We start from the raw sequence: 19,799 nt of genomic DNA on the forward strand, positions 1-19,799 counted from the left end.
CCTTCTTAACCTCCAAGTTCAAGTACAGTGCTCTGAAAAGTCTCCAGCGTTTATTCATGTGAGGTCAAAAACAAGTGCAAAGAGTCCTGTCTTTATCAGAGGTTTCATGTTGACTCAATAGTCCCACTTCTTAAGCCTAAGAAAATAACTTACAAAAAGAAAAGTGCGAAATGCACAGAGATATTCACTGTGGCAGAAAATATAAAGAACATGGAGACTTCCAGATCTAAAATAGGTAAATCATGCATATTGTGCAGCACTTAAAACATGTCATTTGTCATTTGGAAGGCTGCACAAACGCACGCCGGTTTCAACCCTGTGGACATAGGTATGCCTGGGGCCCAGGATCAGAGGGAAGGAGAGAAGTGGAAACAGTTGTGTGAGCGCAGGGCCTGGGGGATTAAGGATGATGCTTTTCTTTCACAAAATGTCCTTTAATGCTCTTAAAGAGCTGTTTTAACAATAAATAAATGTCAGAAAAGCAAACTTTTTAGAAAGCAAAGCCAAATATAAGACCCAGAGTGTTTTCACTATTCTCAGCTCAGATGTAGTCAGCTCCTTGGCTCCTTGTTTACCTCAGGACTCCACAGCTCCAACACATACCTGTGAGGTCACACCCTAGCCATGAGGTCACACACTAGCCACGAGGTCACACACTAGCCATGCACGTTGGGCCTCACCCCTGGGCTGTCTGGGCTGATGTTTAAACTATAGAGTTTGACGTCATTTTTTCCTTTTCCTTCTGCCCCTCTTCCTGCCACATGTCTAAGGCCTTCTCAGTTCAAAAGGTCATGGTTTCCATCGCTCTCTGCTCACCACCAGACTCTGGTTAGCATTTCTGCACCCTCAGTTTGACAGTTCTTTCACCTGCAGTTGTTCTAAGACCCTGGCCAAAGATGGCAAATATGTCTCCTCAGAGGTGCCAGCTCTGATTGATCTGTTGTGACTGCCAAAGTATAAAAAACAGCACTGAAATAGGTTAGTTATGTCTGCCCTGGGCCCTGGATAGAGGAGTGGTGATACGTGTCTCAGGTATTTGCTATCCCAGCGCAGTCTGGTTCTAAAAGGAGGGGCTGATACCTGGGCTTTCATCTCAGCCCCGCCATGCTTCCCTGGAGAATCCTGTGTGAGGAACGAGGGATGTGCTCGGGTCCCCAGGGAGCGTGTTGGTGTGGAAAGAGGATGGGTTTTGTAGTCTGGTGGACCCAGGTGAAAATCCCAGCTCCATAATTTATTAGCTATTCGACCTTGGACGATCTGTTTAACTCATTGAGCCTGGGAGTTTTCATCTGTAAATTAGAATACTTGTAGATAAAGTGTGTTATGAACATTAGACATGGTGAATAGAAAGTGCCCAATCTACTGCCTGGTACTTGGTAGCTGTTATTCTGGCCACAGTGAGGCTTGGTGGTGCCATTCAGGCTGGTGGTGTCAGTCTGGCAGGTGGCATGGAAGAAGGCCTGTGTGGAGTTGCTAGACTGATGTCCATGAAGATGTATATATTTCTTTATGGCTCCCTGACCCACAGTTAAATATACATGCCTTAACCATGGCCTTGTGGGAAAATAACACAGATGCTTGAGATATAATTAGTTAAGAGACAGAAATAAGCAAATTTTTCACTTGATTATGCTATTATAAATTAGAACACTGTATTTCTTTTCTTTTCTTTTTTTTTTTTTTTCCTTTTTTTCCAAGTGAGAGGAGGGGAGATAGAGAAACAGACTCCCACATGCACCCTGGCCGGGACCCACCTGGCAACCCCCCATCTGCGGCCCATGCTCTGCCCATCTGGGGCCGTGCTTGCAATCAAGTTATTTTTAGCACCTGAGGCGGAGGCCTCACGGAGACATCCTCAGTTCCCAGGACCAATGCACTGTAACCAATCAAGCCATGGCTGTGGGAGAGGAAGAGAGAGAAAGCGTGGAGGGAGGAGTGAGGGGTGGGGAAGCAGATAGTCTCTTCTGTGTGCCCTGACCGGGATTCAAACCCAGAACATCCACATGCCAGACCGATGCTCTACCGATGAGCTAACTGGGCAGGGCAAAACACTCTGCATTATGGCTAAGCATTATGTTGGGCAGATAAAATATATTATGTTCACTTTGTTAAAGATGGCGCTGCCCATGTGGAGGCCATTGCCCAGGTGATATTAATGTGTGTCTCTGAGTGCTGTGGGCAGGCAGGATCCTTGTAGCCTGGGGCTTGGTTTTAGGACTAAGCCTTTCCCACCCTTTTTGATGTGGGGTGGTACAATCCAATTATGCCTCAGGTAAGTGACTTTGTATTAGAGACTTCCCTATTTTGTATATTGGATTAAAGGTTTGGATTTCTACACTATAAAATGGGGGCAGAATGGGAGCTTGCTCTCTTGGTTCCTGAGATTAACATTAGAGGAGAGAGCAGAGAGGAGAGCAGAGAGGCCACATGGAGGAGGCCAGGAGAAGCAGCCAAGATGGCGGAGTGTTGAGTGAGAAGCCAGTTTGTGCAGAGTTTGTGCAGGGAGAAGGAAGGAGATGGGGAACAGAGGTGAATAAGTCTGGTGAGCTAGAAACCTTTGATTCTAGGAAACTCGGATAAGTCAGTAGCTTTGTGAGCACTGAATATGAGTGGCTTTTTGGAGCCCAGTGTGTGTTTTTACTTGCCTTCAGGGTGCAAGCTAGGATTAAAGATGATGGTACACCAGTTTTTGGCTCCATTATTTCTTTACCGACTGTACAAATCCGATGCGAACCTGCATGGGCCAGGCTGCTGTGGTGGTGGCCGTGGCCACTGGCTTTACACATTAGCACTCATTAATTACTAATCATAGTATATATTTTTCATTGTGTATACATTAAGATTTAAGAAAAACAGACACCCAGAAATAACGAAGTCCCTCACTAATTATTAATCAATTCCAAACACTGCTCAACATAACTCTGCCTTACCTCCAGGCCTGAGTAAAATTCAGCTTTCTAAGTCACCTGACATCCTAAGGCTTGAGCTTTAGTCAGTGTGATTCTCTACTTCTGGGCTTCTATATCCAGTGAAAGGAGGGAGGCAAAGGGAAGGAGGTGAACATGCTTGAAGATCACAAACCAAACAACTCCACACTTAGTGAAAGTTACTCTCAAGTGCAAGTTCAGTTTCAAACACTGTTAGGACAGTGTTTCTTCCAGATCCTTAACTGAGATGATAGCCAGTGGACACATCCCTACACTCATGTGTGTATTCAACAAGGATTTCTGAGCACACATTCTAGGCCCAGCAGTTCTGGGCTGTGGAATTAGAACAGATCAAACCTGGTAGGTGCCCAGAGATTGTATATTGTGAATTAACAGGTTGGGGACCAAATGCAGTTTTCTTTGGCTTGTTTTTAAATTTTCTTAAATTAGTATCAACATTTAGAAATCAGAAGGTTTTACTTAAATATCCAATTTTTGGCTTTTCTTGAATATTTTCAAGATCTGACAGTAGTGGGTCTTCATCCCCAGCTGACAGTACTTGGTTGGAACTGATGAGTGGTAACTCCACTTTTAAGACACAAAGCCCTCAGTACTTTGCTACAGTCTCTACCAGTCCCTATTGCACTACACCTGCCCTGCTTCATTCGCTTATGTTACTTGCCGCACTTCTTGTAGGCACCAGAGTTTGCAGCCTTTAATCTGCCTGAGCTTCTCTTGGAGTAGTGACCACACCCAATAGAAATCTTACAATCATAAAAGACAGGTGAAAAACATGAAATTGGCCTCTGCACACAGAAATGAGGATGACAACTAACTGAATATTTGGAGGACTTGGCAGAGAATTGAGCATCATACCATGGGGTTGTGATAAATCAAAACCAAGTACCTCAGGAGGTGGCATGGAGTGGCAGAGTGCATGCTGAGACTATTGCTGGAGAACTCTTTGTGCCTTGAACGTGACAAGGGAGCATCACTTGCTCAACTGCTGACTTCCTGAAAAGGACCCAGCGAGGGGTAGAGGTGGGGCAGGAAGTAACCTTCCTTGGGAGATATCTCCAGGGCACATGGGAGCATCTCACTGCTTCTTGAAGATTCAGTCAAGGGTGACAAGTTCAAGTAAGACTACAGATGCTTATCAGAACAGAGTGGAGGTCCTGATTGATTTCCACACAAAGGGCAACTTGACAGAAAGCCCCTCCACATTCCCCAGGCCCATTTCCCCCATCTCTGTAGGCAGCCCTGCCCCTCTGTCCTGTGCCGAAGGCTGTTCCAGGAAGCCGGAGGCCAGAAAACAATGCTTGCCCTTGGCCTGAATCTGCAGAATTGGGCCTGCAATCTCCACTAGCAAGACCTACTCCTGAGATTTCCTCACTCAGGACTTCGGATTCTGACCCCCACCTGGAAGTGTCAGGGGCCCAAGGAAGCAAGAAAATGCGTAATTCGTTCCAGCAGTTCAAAGCTGGCGACTTCCATCGGTTCTATTTTATTCAGTGGTCGCCCAGCCCCATCCATCCCGCCCTGCTTATCTCTGCTGGCTCACTCTGACCCCTGCCTGTTTGTTTTTCATGGTTTCCATAGTTTCAGGGGCTCATGTGAATGCAATGCAGCAGGGGAGCTAACAGCCTGGGCCCTGGACTTGGCCTACCTCTCACAAGCCTGTGACCCCAAGCAGGAGACACCACCTCTGTAAACCTCAGTTTCCTCACCTGTTAAAGGACAGTATCAAAGACATCCACCTTATAAGGCTTGTAGGGGTTGAACTTGGTCATATCCATAAACCATTAAGAATGGTGGTTGGCACATGGAAAGAGCTCTCTAAGTCAGGGGTCCCCAAACTTTTTACACAGGGGGCCAGTTCACTGTCCCTCAGACCGTTGGAGGGCCAGACTATAAAAAAAACTATGAACAAATCCCTATGCACACTGTACATATCTTATTTTAAAGTAAAAAAACAAAATGAGAACAAATACAATATTTAAAATAAAGAACAAGTAAATTTAAATCAACAAACTGACCAGTATTTCAATGGGAACTATGCTCCTCTCACCGACCACCAATGAAAGAGGTGCCCCTATCGGAAGTGCGGTGGGGGCCGGATAAATGGCCTCAGGGGCCACATGCGGCCCGCGGGCCCTAGTTTGGGGACCCCTGCTCTAAGTGTTAGTGTTCTGTTAGAACACAGAGGAAGGTATCATACCCTTCTGGGGTAGGATGTCATTATTTCTAACTTTATAATGATAAGAGCTATCCTAGCTATCATTAGAGTGCTTAATTAACCTAAAAACAGTATTAAACCCTTTACCTGAATTCTCTCAGGTGCTCCTCAAAATCCAACAAGGTAGACATATCATTACCCCCATTTTACAGAAAAACACACTGGAACTCAGAAAGATTACACAACTCATCCAATGTCACACAGCTAGTAAGTAGCAAAGTCAGGATTTGATGGTGGCTGCGTGGCTCCAAGCCCATGCTCTTACCTACGATTCTGGGCAGGCACTCAATTTGATAAGCAAAGGGTCCAAGTTGTCAAATCAAGTTTCTGTTCCATTACTTCTGAGTAAAGGGAAAAACAATGAAACCATACGTACATGTGGCAAATGACAGTTCTTGCTCATTTAGGCACTGACGGCATTAGCCATTTAGCCCCCATTGGGGGCATTTGCAGAACCCCCTTTAAGAAAGAGATGGGAGTGGCCTGAAGTTAGCCGATGGATAAGGCCATGTGGTCCTCAAAGGAGCTAAGGAGGACTTACTGCAGATTCTCTTTCTCAATAGTCTAACTCAGTGTTTTTCAACTGCTGGCCCACACTGTCCACCAGAAATTTCGTGCTGGTCCATGAATGAGTTAACCACCCTGATGTTGGATGAAGATTAATAGACCCAATAATCTTAATTGAATTCACTTATAGTCAGGCTGATTTCTGCCTTAGCAATCCCCAAAATAATTCTCCTATTTTCACTGGTCCACAAGAATAAAAAGGTTGAAAACCACTGACTAATCCTCTCACCCCATCACCTAAGTTTGGTTGACTCTTACTTGCTTTCACAGCTGAAGCAATCAATGTAAGGGGATAAAAAGGAAAGCTTAGGGTGTATCTGATTTCAAATTCTGGCTCTGCCACTTACCAGCTGTGTGGCCTTAAACAAATTACTTAACATCTCTGTGCCTCAAGAGCCCCATCTGTAAAATGGAAGAGTAGAAGCACTGAACCTGCCCATCGAGGTTGTTGTGGGATTTAGCAAGATAATCCATAGTTTTGGGGCTAAGGGTATGCCTGGGTTCTAGCTGTACAATGATGAGCCAGTAACTTGACCTCTCTGGTTTAGTTTCCTCATCTGTTCCATGCGAATAATAGTAACGTTACCTTATAGGACTACTTTGAAATATATACTTTGATATATATATAACATGCTTGGCTCTTGTTGGTGGTTGGTTGAGTGCTTAATAAATATTAGTGTTTATGACAGTGATGAGACAAAAGACTTGGGATGCCAGCCCCATATTGGGTTGTCAAAAAATGTGACTTTAAAATAAAAAAGGCCCTTTTTGGGAGGTACAGGCCTCATGGTAAAGACAAGATCTACCGACAAAGGCTGTGGTCACTGCTAGGTCTGTGAGAAGGGAGGTCCTTTGTGGTTCTGACTGGGGCCATGCCCCTTGGCCTCTCCTTGGCCCTGCCAGCAGAGCTGTGACATTTGAGCTACCCCAAGCAGGGCCCTCCACATGAGCATCAGATGTGGTGGCAAGACCCGCTGTCTGTCGGGAAGAAGGTGTGGGCTCAGAGGTGTGGTGCCTCAGAGGCTCGTCCTCTGCAGAAACCTATGTGACACCCCAGGGAAGAAAGTGAACTCTGGCTCAGGGCTAGAGTGCTGGGCCTCTCAGTCCAGGGTCTCGCTGAAACCACTTGCCCCTTTCAGTGTAGTCCTTGGTATCTGGGACCATGTCTGCAGGTGGGGAGCTGGTCAGAGTGGGGAGTGGGCAGAGAGACTGGAGCTGGGCGTTCGTTGGGAGGGTCTGGGTACTACTTCCTACTGGTATCTCAGTCCCCTGCCCGTAAGTGGGCTGCTGATACCTGCTCTAGCCCTTCAGGGTTTTTTATGGATCAAATGAGGAATGGTAAAATAAGAGCCTTGAGAAGGCAGAGAGGCTGGTGTCGGTGGTTCGGGCCTATAGGCCACATAGCACCCAGTGCAGACCCAAGTGGGCGGAGGCCCCGAGGGAGAGAGGACAGCATCGCTCTAAGACCCACAGCAAACCAGCTCTGATCTGGACACCCGAAGGCTGAGAAAAGTAACCCAGCTAACTCAGCCACTTCCTGTTTTATACTTGGCCCTGTAGCCAGGGGTCAGAATCGGACTCTGGGGGTCCTGGCCTCAGTGTGGAGGTCAGTGGGAGACAGGAGGTGGGGTGACCAGCAAATGAACTTTGCTTGAGGGAAAAGCTATCCAGAAGCTCAAGCCTATGGACAGAGTGCCAGGGGTGTCACTTGGGGAATGATATTTGGAGGAGTGGGAGGCTTCTCCTGAGCTGGAGAGAAACCCCCAAGAATAGGGACAGTGTCTGACTTTGACAGCCCCCAGAATAGCAGCCCACACATGGCTGGGATTGAGCAGATGTTCATGCTAATAAATATTGTGAAATGAGCATAATGGGGACACAGCTTGTGAGCAAAGAAGCAGTTTTATTTGCCCTCTTAATATTGCGCTCAGCTTTGCTTCAAGCCCCTGCCTCTGCTGGAGGGTGAGAAAAATAACTCAAAGTCACTCCGCCACTTCCTGTCTAATACGTGGCCTTTCAGGTTCCCTGCTCAGTCGGTTCAGGACACCATTCCCTTCTCTCTCAGCCTCCTAGGATTGCAGCTATCGTGGTATTGGGGAGGGGACACAGGTGTAGCCTGTGGCTGTCTTTAGTCTAAGATGTTGTCCGTCCTTCCAAGGGCTGCGTGTTGGTCTCTGTCCCTTGGGCAGGGCCCCTGTGGTCACACAGCCAGGCCCCCAGACCCAGTCTCCTCCCTGGCTGTGGTCTCCAGCCCTCCAGTCCGGCAGCCTCGCAGCCACTTCCTGGAGCCTCGGGGCTGCTTCCCTCGCTATAGGGTATAGGGAATCTGGGTTGATGGGAACTGTAGTTCTTGGAGTGGGAACTCCTGTCCCTCAGCCTCCTCAGCTGTGGGTGTTCCCCTTCTCCTGCTCAAACAGACAGCACCAGAGCCATCTTCACAAGGATTCCTGGCCCCAGGCACTTACCCTTACCCTGTCCTGCCTGGGATCTCCTTCCCTAGAGACATGGGGCTATGTGAAGGTTGGGTTGAGACCAGAATAAAATCAGGGTTCTCTTAGAAAGAAGAAAGGGAAAATGGGTTCTGGGAGGCAACCAAGACAGTCTGCTACCCAGGCATACCCTTCATGTCCAGAAGTGATGAGCAAGGCGTCTGAGTCTCCTCACATCCCACCGCTCCCACCTGTCCCCAGGCACTCGCCAAATACGATGGGGACAGTCTCCAGAGTGAAGGGTGGCGTTAGATAAGGGCAGAGTGGTCCAGGTATCGCTGGAGCTGGCCTGAGGCCCCACCAGTCTAGAAAGCCGTTTCCATGGTATCTAAAGGAAGGGGGCCACTAGAGTTGCCCTCCCCTGGCTCCAGGTGTGTCAGAAGTAGGTCGTCTGGGAACCTCTCAGGGCCAGGGAATCAACTACACCAGAGAGAAACTTGCTGGCTCCTGTCCCTTCCATGTTCACACCGCCCAGTCCCTCTGCCAGTTTGATAGCTGGATGGGGACAGGGGAGAGAGCTGCAGTTGATGCTAGTCTCTACTCCTGTGGTGTGAGGTGCGTCTGGGGCATCCTGAGTACAGCCTCTCCACTTCCATCTTTACTGCCCCTCAAGGCTAGACCCTGGCCTGAAAACTCAGAAAAAGAACCCTCATGCTTTATCTACTTGCTTCCCTGTGCTCACCCCCCAGATGGCTCTAGTTTCTAGATGACTAATAGGTTCCATCTCATGTGCCAGTTCCTGCTGATTGATAGTGGCTGTTCTGGAAGGAATTGTGAAACATTGTCAAAGCTCATTTGAGGTAGACTAATTATGATTGATTAGTAATGTCTGCCATGAGCACAGAAGTAGAGTGTGGTGTGTGTGATTTTAACTGCTGTCCATTTCTCTCAGGACCTGTTACTCTCCATCAGCCCGAGCTGGAAAGGTCTGGAGATGTCTTGTGGCTGAGAGACATCATTATGGGACAGACCTAAGCTGCAGTGTGCTGGGAAATGGTTAACAGTTGACTCTTGGGATGAGAGTAAGGCTGCTTTGTAGCTTTGGCCAATTTCTGTGGTGTGAATACTCCCACCATGGCAGACTTCCAGCTGCCAATGTGGAGCCACTGAGCATGGCCTGGAGGAGGAGATGGCTCCAGCACACCACTGCCTGAGTAATTGCATGTTACTTCTAAGACATGTAAAGCCTCCTGCCTCCCCTCAAAGCTCTGGAAAGAGCATTAGATTAGGATTCAGGATTTCCTGCCAGCAATGAACCATAGGCCAGCTCTGTCCCTCCTGAGCCTCAGTGTCCTCACCTGTAAAATGGGAGCTGGATTGTAGTGAAGCTCAGTGCACTAAGACAAGGAAGTGCTCAGTCAGCCAAAAGCATGATTTGTCAGACATGCTCCTGGGGCACCAGATCCAGACTGTCTGCCCCAGAAATCGTCCTTGGACCGCCTTATAAAGTCAGTGCTCCTGCCGCAGGGCTGTGAGGGAGAAGGCCTTGTTCCTTTGATGTCGACCTCAAAGGACAGAAACTACCTCCGAGTTCATTCAGTCTCCCTGAACTGGCCATCACGCCTGTCACTGATGAATTTCTTTCCATGTTTTTTGAAGCTGCACGTGTTTCCTTTTGTCATTTCTCCGTAAGGCAGAGGTTGCTCCCTTACTTCTCCTACGTGGGCCTCCCTCAAGCTTCAGGACCCCGTGGTCCTGGGAGGCAGTGGTGAGCTGTGCTCACACTTCCATGGTGTCAGTCAGGTCTGGCTCTAGTACCATGCGTGAGCTCTGCAACCGTGGACACGTGCCTTGAACTCTCTGGGCTTCAGCTTTCTCAACTGTATAATGAGAATAACATTAACAGTAGCTAAGTCACTGGGTTGTTGAGCAGACTGAATGACTTCAAGTGCATAAAGTTCTTTGCATAATGTCAGACACAGAATAAGTGCTCAATAAATGAGTGACTATTCCTAACAAGGTTTTGAGTGGAGGTAAGAAAGGCTAACCTATAAAAATATGGGATCCTAAGAAATACAAATGGCCAACAGATATATGAAAAGATGCTCATCTTCTTTAGTTATTAGAGAAATGCAAATAAAAACTGCAATGAGATACCACCTCACACCTGTTAGATTAGCTATTATTAATAAGACAGGGAATAGAAATTTTGGAGAGGCTGTGGAGAAAAAGGAACCCTCATACACTGTTGGTGGGAATGTAAAGTAGTACAACCATTATGGAAGAAAGTATGGTGGTTCCTCAAAAAACTGAAAATAGAACTACCTTATGACCCAGCAATCCCTCTACTGGGTATATACCCCAAAAACTCAGAAACATATATACGTAAAGACACACGCAGCCCCATGTTCATTGCAGCATTGTTCACAGTGACCAGGACATGGAAACAACCAAAAAGCCCATCAATAGATGACTGGATAAAGAAGATGTGGCACATATACACTATGGAATACTACTCAGCCATAAGAAATGATGACATCGGATCACTTACAGCAAAATGGTGGGATCTTGATAACATGATACAAAGTGAAATAAGTAAATCAGAAAAAACCAGGAACTGCATTATTCCATACGTAGGTGGGACATAAAAGTGAAACTAAGAGACATTGATAAGAGTGTGGTGGTTACAGGGGGAGGGGGGAAAGGGAGAGGGAAAGGGGGAGGGGGAGGGGCACAAAGAAAACTAGATAGAAGGTGACAGAGGACAATCTGACTTTGGGTGATGGGTATGCAACATAATTGAATGACAAGATAACCTGGACATGTTATCTTTGAATATATGTATCCTGATTTATTGATGTCACCCCATTAAAAAAATTAAATTATTTAAAAAATATATATCGGATCCTAAATGTTGACAAACCACAGGGTCAAGTGAGAGCTGGGGCCTCAACCCAGGGGCATAGGTAGGACTGTAAGCACCCGGGGCACCCGGAAGCAGGACTGATTCTTTAGTCCAGTGCAAGGTTTCTCCTCGGCATGATTGATATTCAGGGCCAGATAATGCTTTGTTGTAGGAAGTTACCTGAGCATTGTAGGATGCTTAGCAGTATGCCTGGGCTCTCTACCCACTAGAGAACAGAGCAGCATCCAAGTTATAACAATTAAAAATGCCTCTAGAAATCGCCAGCTATTCTCTGGGGGACAAACTCTCCTCTGGTTGAAACCCCTGCTCCAGCAGATAGAGCATGACAGGCACTTTGGGTCGCCCCGGCTCCAAGGAGAGCCTGGAGGCAGAGCATGTGTCCTGGCAGAGCGGGCGGGTCGGCGCGTGGCAGAGTCCAGTGGCAGGTGGTCAGCTGCCGGCAGCCTGGCGCAAGCACCAGGAAGGGTAGGTCAGGGCTAGGACCCCAGCTGCTGGAAGCCCAGCAGTCAGACAGCTCAGATGACATTGAGCCTGGGTGCAGCCTGTCACTCTTTACTTTTCTATCCAAGACCAGGACTGGATCCAGGGTCTGGCCAGAGCCCAGCCTTACAAAGGGGGTAAGAGCTTATGACCACCCCCGATGACCTCCATGACTTGTAGCTGGGAGCACAAGCTTCTTGGCTAGAGAGACCTGGTTCAAATACAGGCTCTGCTGTATGGAAATTAAACCAAAGAGAGAAGAAGAAAAACCCCAGACACTGCCACTTAGAACAGGGAGACCACCTTTGGTGGGCTGCTTACCCTCTAAGATTCGCTTTGCGTTTCTCATCTGTGACATGAAGATGATAATGCCAGCTTCTCATGGTTGTAAGGATTAAATGTCCTGTTACAATGACGGTACTTTGCATTATGCCTGCCGCATAATGGGTACTCCATAAATGTTGATTGACTGAATGAATCTTTCTGCAGCAAAACTTTCCCTGCAAATTCTTTTGTTAGTTTTAGTTCTCCTCTCTGGAATTTCTCCAGCTTTCTAACGTAGGAAACCATTGACATCTCAACTGGAGGAAATGAGTTATTCATCTCTGTATTGCTAATGCTTAGCATCAGGCCTGGATAATATTAGGTGCTTAAAAAATGAAGTTTTCCTTCCGCAAAGGGCAATGACTGTGCCTATTCATTTCTTTAGCTCAGCACAAAAACTGACATGGTAGGTGATCACTAAATGTTTGGTGAGTGAATGAATGAATGAATGAATGAATATATAAAAAAACGGTTGAAGAAAGCCATGACCCAGAACCCTACACCAGGATTTTCTCTAGGAATCCATTTCTATATATCCATTCAAAAGGGATATTGCTCCTTATTAGGACTAGGTCAACCAAACCCTGGAAGGACAATAGTGTCCTCAGCAAGGTGGTGGGTGACAGAGGAAGATCCCAGGCAGAACTTCTGTTCCCTGGGCAATTGCCCTTCCCTAGGGACCCACTGCAGGCTGCTCTGCTCCCTCCAGGGGACTTGGACAGTCTTCATGATTCTTCCTGCTGCAGCAGGCACAGGACAGGGTCCTCCTCCCTCAGGATGTGGCAAGTGTAGGCTGTACTTCTGCAGGGTCAACTTCACAGCTATAAAAGACAGTGTGGATTGTTAGGAAGACCTGTGGCTAGGGAGTCAGAAGATCAGGGTTCTGTTTCCATCCCAATCACCAACCTACACAGCGACCTTGCATGGTCACTGTGCTTCCTGGGCCTCTGTTTCCCCATCTGTACAATAGGGACTTCATGATGCTTGGGATAATTATATCCTTTGGTGGATGGCCAGGAACACAGGTCAGTCAACAGCCATGTGACTGAGCAATGACTTACATGGGGGACCAACCAGTGGCATCAAGGGACTGCTTCATTTCACGAAGCCATCGGCTCCCCAGGCCCCTTAGCGCTGCAGGGCATTGAACACAGCCTTGGGAGGTCTGCTCTGAAATCCAGAAGTCTAATGAAAGCAGCTAGGGTGGGGGAGCAGCAACTGGGTTTTCCCAAGGGGGCTAAAGATTTTCTAGGGGGACCATCACTGACTGGGTGGAGAGATGTTTGTGAAAGTAAACATTTTTTTTTTATAACACCTCTATCTCTCTTCCCCTTCCTAAGTTACAGAATTAACTGAGAAATAGGCTTTCCCTTTGCTGAAGTCTGTGTTAGGACAGATGGGGATGCTAGCCTGGACAAGCTTGGCAGAGCCAAAGTCCCTCGCATCAGAAAAAAGAGCATGGGAAAGAGAAATAGGAGGGCTGGGTCTAGAGAGAAGAGGCGGGAGGGTTGGGAAGAGGGAAAGGCTCTGTGTGCAATTTGGGGTGATGAGTTACTTTTACTTTTTTTTTTTTTTTTTTTTTTTTTTTTTTTTTTTTTACTTTTACTTTTTGACTGAGAGGTGTGGAGAGAGGGTGGAGAGGTACTGTGGTGAAGGGCTTTGGGGGAGTAACTCAGCATTTCTGTGCCTCAATTTCTTCACCTGCAAGGTATGGACATTAGAACCTTCTCTCTAAAGGAAAACACTTAGGATCATGCCTGGCATGGAGTAAGGACCATGGAAGTGTGTGCAGTGATGATGGTGGTGGTGGATGTAAAAAACCTTCAGATCTTTAGTAGAATTTGTCACTTAAAAGTGAACCAAGCAAATGGCTCTCCTGGGTCCCAGCTGAGTGCCCAATCCAATACTGGCTGCCCGGCTGCATCTGGTGATGTCCATGCAGCCGAGACTGCTAAGAGCAAGCAGGACCATCGCCTGAGCTCTGCTGCGTCATGAGGGACACCCCCAGAGCCATCAGCACTGAGAGCCAGGGCCCCATCAGTCCCGCAAGGAATGGGGCATCTGTCCTCCATGTGGCTAAAGCATCCAAAAATTACTGTGGACTGAACTTTGTCACCAGCCTGTTTCTCATGAGGACACTTCCTCCAGCCAGGAGGCACGGACTTTCCAGCTGCGCTGGCCCCTCTGACAAGCTGTCCTCAGGGGATATTTTCAGATTCTGGGTGACATTCCCCTGCCCCTCAGCCTAATAGGTCCCAGATGCTACCCTCCTCCCCAGCCTCTCTCCCTGCCGATGTTCCAAAGCCCTGCACACTGGCCTGAATTCAGGGTTGCCTGGGACCACCTCACCCAGTCACTACACCTCTCGATGTTTTTTGCTTTTAATTTAAAACATTTTGTTCCCCTTTAACATGATGACTTGACTGGGGCCAGCATGAAAGAGGCTGTTTCCTCCTGGATGGGGACCAGGACAGAGAAGCTGGCAGATGAAGGTGGAGAGAAGGAAGCTGGCAGGGGGACGTGAGGAGCAAGGGGAAACATAAGGAGTCTTTATTGGCCGAGCATAAAAGGAGCAACTGCAGCAGCAGCTGTGTTACCGTGGCCAGGTTGCCAGGGGCTGGGCAGACGCACCGGGCCCAGCTGGGAATCCCACGAGCCCAGTGGGGGTGGAGGGGGGTGGTCATGACTCATGTTCTGCCGAAATGCCTTCTAGTTCACTATCTTTCTGATGCTTTTCTCTATTTCCCTCCTCACCCATCCTCCTGCCCCCCTTCTGTGGAGCATTTGAATTTGTAATTCTTGGCCATTGTCAGTAATGAGATAGTATTGCTGAGGCTGCAGGAGGGAGGAGGGCAAGTGGACACAACTGGGAGAAAGGAAAAGAAAAGAAGAGGAAAGGAAAAGAAAGAAAAGAAGAGCAGAGAAAAAGAAAGAAGAGAAGGGCGGGAGGGAGGGTGGGGCCAGGGCACAGAGGTGGGCGGTGAGGAAGGAGTAGCGGGCAGGAGACCCGGGGGCAGAACGCCTGACTCACAGCTTAACAGAAACCAGGACAGGCCGATAGACATCGGGCCTTGGAACCCAGTGAGAAGCCTCCTCCGCCCCAGCTGCTTCCCGCTTGTTTTCCATTGCGTTTCATGGGAGCACGGAGAGGGCAGCAAGCGTGCTAATAATCACGATCGCTTTTGGTTCCAATACACTGTTGACTTTGCAGTGTGCGTTGGTGCTCACCGCGCATGTCCACAAAGCGACTGTGTCCATGAGCTGGGGCGCCTCGCGAGGAGCCCGTTCTCAGGGTGAAAGCTGAGGCGCGGAGGGGAGTGTTCTGGAAGCAAGGGCCGCTCCTGGTGCCCAGGCCCCTGGATTTCTCATCCAATAATGAAAATTTGGAAATGAAACAAAAGGAGAAGAGATTATATTGGTGAAAGTGGGCCAGGAAAGTACAAACTTTGAAGACCAGATGGGAACCCCTCAGCTGAAGAATTCTTGGACGTGGATTCTAAGGCAGCCCTCCACTTTCATTGCCCTCCTCTCTCACTATCCTTTCATCAGTGACACTGACCCGGGCATTTTTTTTCTCTTTTTCAGGACCTCCTGTAAGTAACTCCAGCCACAGCCTGGGCTCGCACAGCTGAAAGGCCTTGCTCCCTGCTGGTAACTGGGCCCTGGGTGGGGGGGGCTGGCAGCCCTGTTGTCTCCCCGAGGAGCCCCGACACCCTTCAGAGAAGTCCACAGGGTCCCTGCAGAACGTTGGCCCAGAACGGAGGCCGCCATTTTGCTTTTCATGAACCTCTGCACCCCTCCAGGGCCAGACAATGGCTGTCCCCAAAGCAGGTCCCAATTTAAATCTGAAAGGCTGGCATGCCCCATTGTTAGCCTAGCTCCTTTGTCCCCCAAAGAACTGTAGTCAAAGAAGCATCAGGTATTAAAAAGAAGAAAGAGATAATCTACTCAGTTCTAGTCTCTCACCCATTCAGTAAACAGGTCAGTGAGCGGCTCTAAGCATGGATTAGTCCTGAGGACGTGATGTCCACACCACTGTGTGGGGAGGTCCATTCTAGCCAAGTGTGTCTGAGCAGGTTGTGGTTGGTAAGAAAGCAACGTCAGCCAGTTAGATTAGGAGACAACACAAATTATAGGCAGCACATCAGGCCCGTCCCCTGGCGTCGCCCTAAAGCCTGGGTGGGGCCGGGAGCCAAGTCATTTCTCGAGAACCTGAGAAGCGTTCAAGGAGACTGGCCCCTGAAGTAATAGATCCAGAGAACAGGAGCGTGTCTTCTTGAGGACAGCATTTGATACCCCAACAAAAGACCCAGAGGTCGCAGGGGCAGCTGGAGATTGAAGTTAAAAGGGCCCAGCCCTCGGCATCAGATCTTTCTCAAGGTTACTGAAAGCAGCCTCGTTTCCTCCCTTCCTCGGAGAAGGTATTTCCCTAGTTTTCCCCCTTGACCTGTACCTGCGCAAGCGAGCAGCCCACTCTGTGAGAAGACATGATTTACTCTTCCATGCATGTCAAGTGGTGCGTGGAGCCCACACTGACGGTGCTGTCCAGCTCCTGCCCGCCCAGTCACAGAGGGAGGAAAACCATGTCATTCCCGAAAGTAGGGGGGTGATTTATCATGGCATGTTTTGGATGTCAGATCTCAATTCCTGTCATCAATCTTCCAAAATAAACTCTGCTGTAAGAAACTTTGATGGACCACCTGCTGGAATGGGGCTGCTTTTCCCCTTTTTTGACAAAGCCAAAAAGATTCTTCATCTCCCCCACTCCTGAGACCTCCCCATACACTTCTCCCCACAGCCAGGCTGCTGGGCTACCCTGGCAGCTCAGCTCTGGTCCCTGCCTGACAGGAGGGCCTGCCCTCACCAGCCAGGTAGCACTTTGAGAGATTCTGCTGGCCTCCCTCCGGGGACTGTTCCCAGCCAGAGAGGGTGCCACCACTCCTGTCGGCTCTGCAGTACAGGAGCAAATGAGAGGGATAGCACCTGAGTCTTTCCTTATAATCGTTGCCCACCTAGCCACCACTGGGGCCATCAAATGCAGAGTGGAGCCCAAGTAGCTTTCCCACATTTTCAGCCTGACACAAAGAGTCTTGAATCTTCCAACTGTGGCTAAAACCGCAAGGCAGGATGAGGAGGAAATGGGAGGCCAGCCAGGGTGGGAATCACCTCCTAGCCCTGTTCTCTCTGCTTCTGCAAAAAAAAAGAAGGCCCATGGCCAGAGGTGAGGTGAGGGGGAGGGAGATGGCAGCTGGTCCCAATGTCTGCCTGCTGTCCTCTGGCTGTGTCTCCGAGTCCCCCTGGGGTGACTCTGTACTCCTGGGAAGACCCAGGCTCCTGTGGGCACAAGGAGCGTCAGTGCCCGGAGAACACAACCATGGAGGATGGCTTTAAGTAGCAGCAGGAAGCACTTAAGGGGCACGACATTTGTGACCACCACTGCCCTATCCCCCATGCCCATGACAGACATTGCTGATTAGGAGGCTTTGTAATAGCGTGCTTTACTCAATCCACTGAGGTCCACACTCACACTGACATCTGTTGGCCATTCTTGCACTAAATTTAAGAGAGAATTTCTTAATTATGGGCACTGTGAGACTGAAATGGATGACTGAGAGAAGTAAGGATGTCTCTCTCTCTGGAGGAATATATGGAAATGTAGGCTGCCCAGGTGTCAGCCCTGGCTGAATGTGACCCTTGAATGTGATCAAGGCCCTCCCTTCTTTTTGGTCATAAAATAACAGAGGCTCGTAGAGCACAGGTGACTCCAGGATCACAGAGCTGGTTTGGTAGCATGAAACATCAGGTATTATAATACTCGTACTTGCATACATTTCACTCTTTCCCCTTTATTCCAGGGTCCTGTTGGAAGACCTGGCCTCCCGGTAAGTAGCTTTCATTTCTTCCTCCTTCTGCATCTCTCTCCCATGTTTTTTCACAGTCCAAGGATTGGCAAGGTGGGGTGGCGGCTTTCATCCAGTATCTGGGTGAGAGGCCTGTCCAGCTTCTCTACCCCACCAGCTGAGGGTGAAACTCCTGGTTACCCTCCCAGGGCCTCAGACAGAGAGATGACAGCATGCAGGCCCCTGCCACACTGAACCTGACTTCCAGATCGATGCTCCTACAATGGAGGCACACCGACTTAGATTAAAACCACTGTCCCGACTTTGTCCTATGCCCTCTGATAAGAGTAGACTCAAAAACTTTGTTTTCCTCCCAGTTACCATTTCTGAAAACTAGAGAGACTGTGCCAAGTAACCATGAGGGCTTTAGAATAAAAGTAGAACAGTAGTAATAACCACCTCTTATTGAGACCTTAATATGTGCCTGTCACTCTTCAGACATTTGATTTGTTCAGTGACTCAGAGAAATGGTTATCATTATGCCCATCTTATAGATGAGGAAACTGGGACTCAGAGGAGTGAAATACCTTGCCCACTGTCTAAGCTTCAGTTGTAGGCCTCTTGGATGCCCATGTTATCACACACCATTCCATACTGCTGTTTCCTGGGGTCCTCGCTACACTGAGAACCATTTTTAAAGTTGTCAAAGACATTGTTCTGTGGGGTGTAGCCTGGGGCATCTACATATTGAGTACTGGATACTGCTGTCCCTCGGATGGGGAAGAGGTCAGGCAGGATTCTGTACCTGGGAAGAGGTCGAGGTGGAGTGTGGAGTGAGATCCGGGCTGGCACCAGGTTGCCCTCTCTCCCTGCACCAACAGCCACATCCGCTGCATTCCAGACCCTCTCTGCATCCCTCTTACCCCAGTTACTCCTCTTTGGACTTAAATTATGCTGTAACTTCATGACTAATCCAATAGCTTCTAGAATTCATGTCCAGCAGTGACTTTCTTAATGAAAGGCATGTGGGAGAATAGTTAGCCATGAAAATGGAACCTCTCCCAGTAAGTCCGAGCCCCGAAGCAGAGGAGAACGAGTGAATCGGTCCCATGAAACCCAAGGAGGGAAAAAAATCAGATGACTTGGGGGGGGAGGGGGACGTGGGCAGACTTTGTTTCTTCTGACAACGTCCACCTTTAAAAAGCATTTGGGGGCAATTCACAGAGCAGGGCTGCTGCACATAGTTTCCAGCCCCTGGCCACTCCACGCCTGTCCCAGACCCGAGCGTTTTATGGCCAGGACTGCAAAGAACATTAGTTTTAAAAAAGAAATGAAAAGAAACCAAAACACACATCCTGCAATATCATTCAAAAGCCCAAGAGTGAGTGGGCCATGGGGATGTCACACCTGACGTTCAGTGGGCCTGGTGTCCTCAGCAGAAAAGGCCACTGACCTTCCGCATGAGAGGACCTGGGAGTGACCCACAAAAGATTTGCTGGTGCTGGGCCCTTGTTGTGAAATGCAAAATGTATGAAGTACAAACATGCTTATAAAATTCACTTGTCTGCTGGGCTTATTACCCCCGGATGCCATTTACACTAGACTCACCAGATGCCAGGCACTGGAAGCAAGATTTCCAGAGACATCATCTAATGGCAGCCTCCCAGCAGCCCCAGGTGCGGGTGCTCGGGGAGCTTACAACCAACGCCACTTCCCTGCCACACAGCAAAGGCTGAACGTTCTACTAAAGACGCCTTTGGTCTTGACCAGGTACATGTCACAAGAGCCTAATTTCAGCGCCAATTGCTACTCTCTTGTGTGTCCACATATATCTTGGGATGCTAATTGCCTCTTGAGGACTTTGCTTCAGTGGGGCCAGCAGACATGGACTCACCCCAGAAATACCCTCACTCTTCAGGAGAATTCCAAGCCCAGCTATTGCCTGCACAGCAGGACAAGCGCCATCTTATTTTTGGCCCCCACTGCTTTCCATCTTTCCAGGCTCCTAGAAAACCCCAGGCCCACCCCAGAATTTATGATGTCTGCATACGTATAATTGCAAAAAAATAT

At 48.6% G+C, this 19,799-nt stretch overlaps 1 protein-coding gene across 1 annotated transcript in view; it reads left to right on the plus strand.

The window, feature by feature from the left end:
• Nucleotides 1–11,407: 11,407 nt before the first annotated feature.
• COL13A1 (collagen type XIII alpha 1 chain) overlaps nucleotides 11,408–19,799 on the plus strand; it is an 88,105-nt gene continuing 79,713 nt past the window's right edge. Inside the window, exons 1-3 of the mRNA XM_066244147.1 lie at nucleotides 11,408–11,550; nucleotides 16,688–16,760; nucleotides 17,745–17,771. Of these exons, the coding sequence (XP_066100244.1) occupies nucleotides 11,408–11,550; nucleotides 16,688–16,760; nucleotides 17,745–17,771 (243 nt within the window). The remainder of the gene's footprint in view (nucleotides 11,551–16,687; nucleotides 16,761–17,744; nucleotides 17,772–19,799) is intronic.

Source organism: Saccopteryx bilineata, chromosome 9 (genome assembly GCF_036850765.1).
Source record: "Saccopteryx bilineata isolate mSacBil1 chromosome 9, mSacBil1_pri_phased_curated, whole genome shotgun sequence".
NCBI classification, from domain to species: Eukaryota; Metazoa; Chordata; class Mammalia; order Chiroptera; family Emballonuridae; genus Saccopteryx; species Saccopteryx bilineata.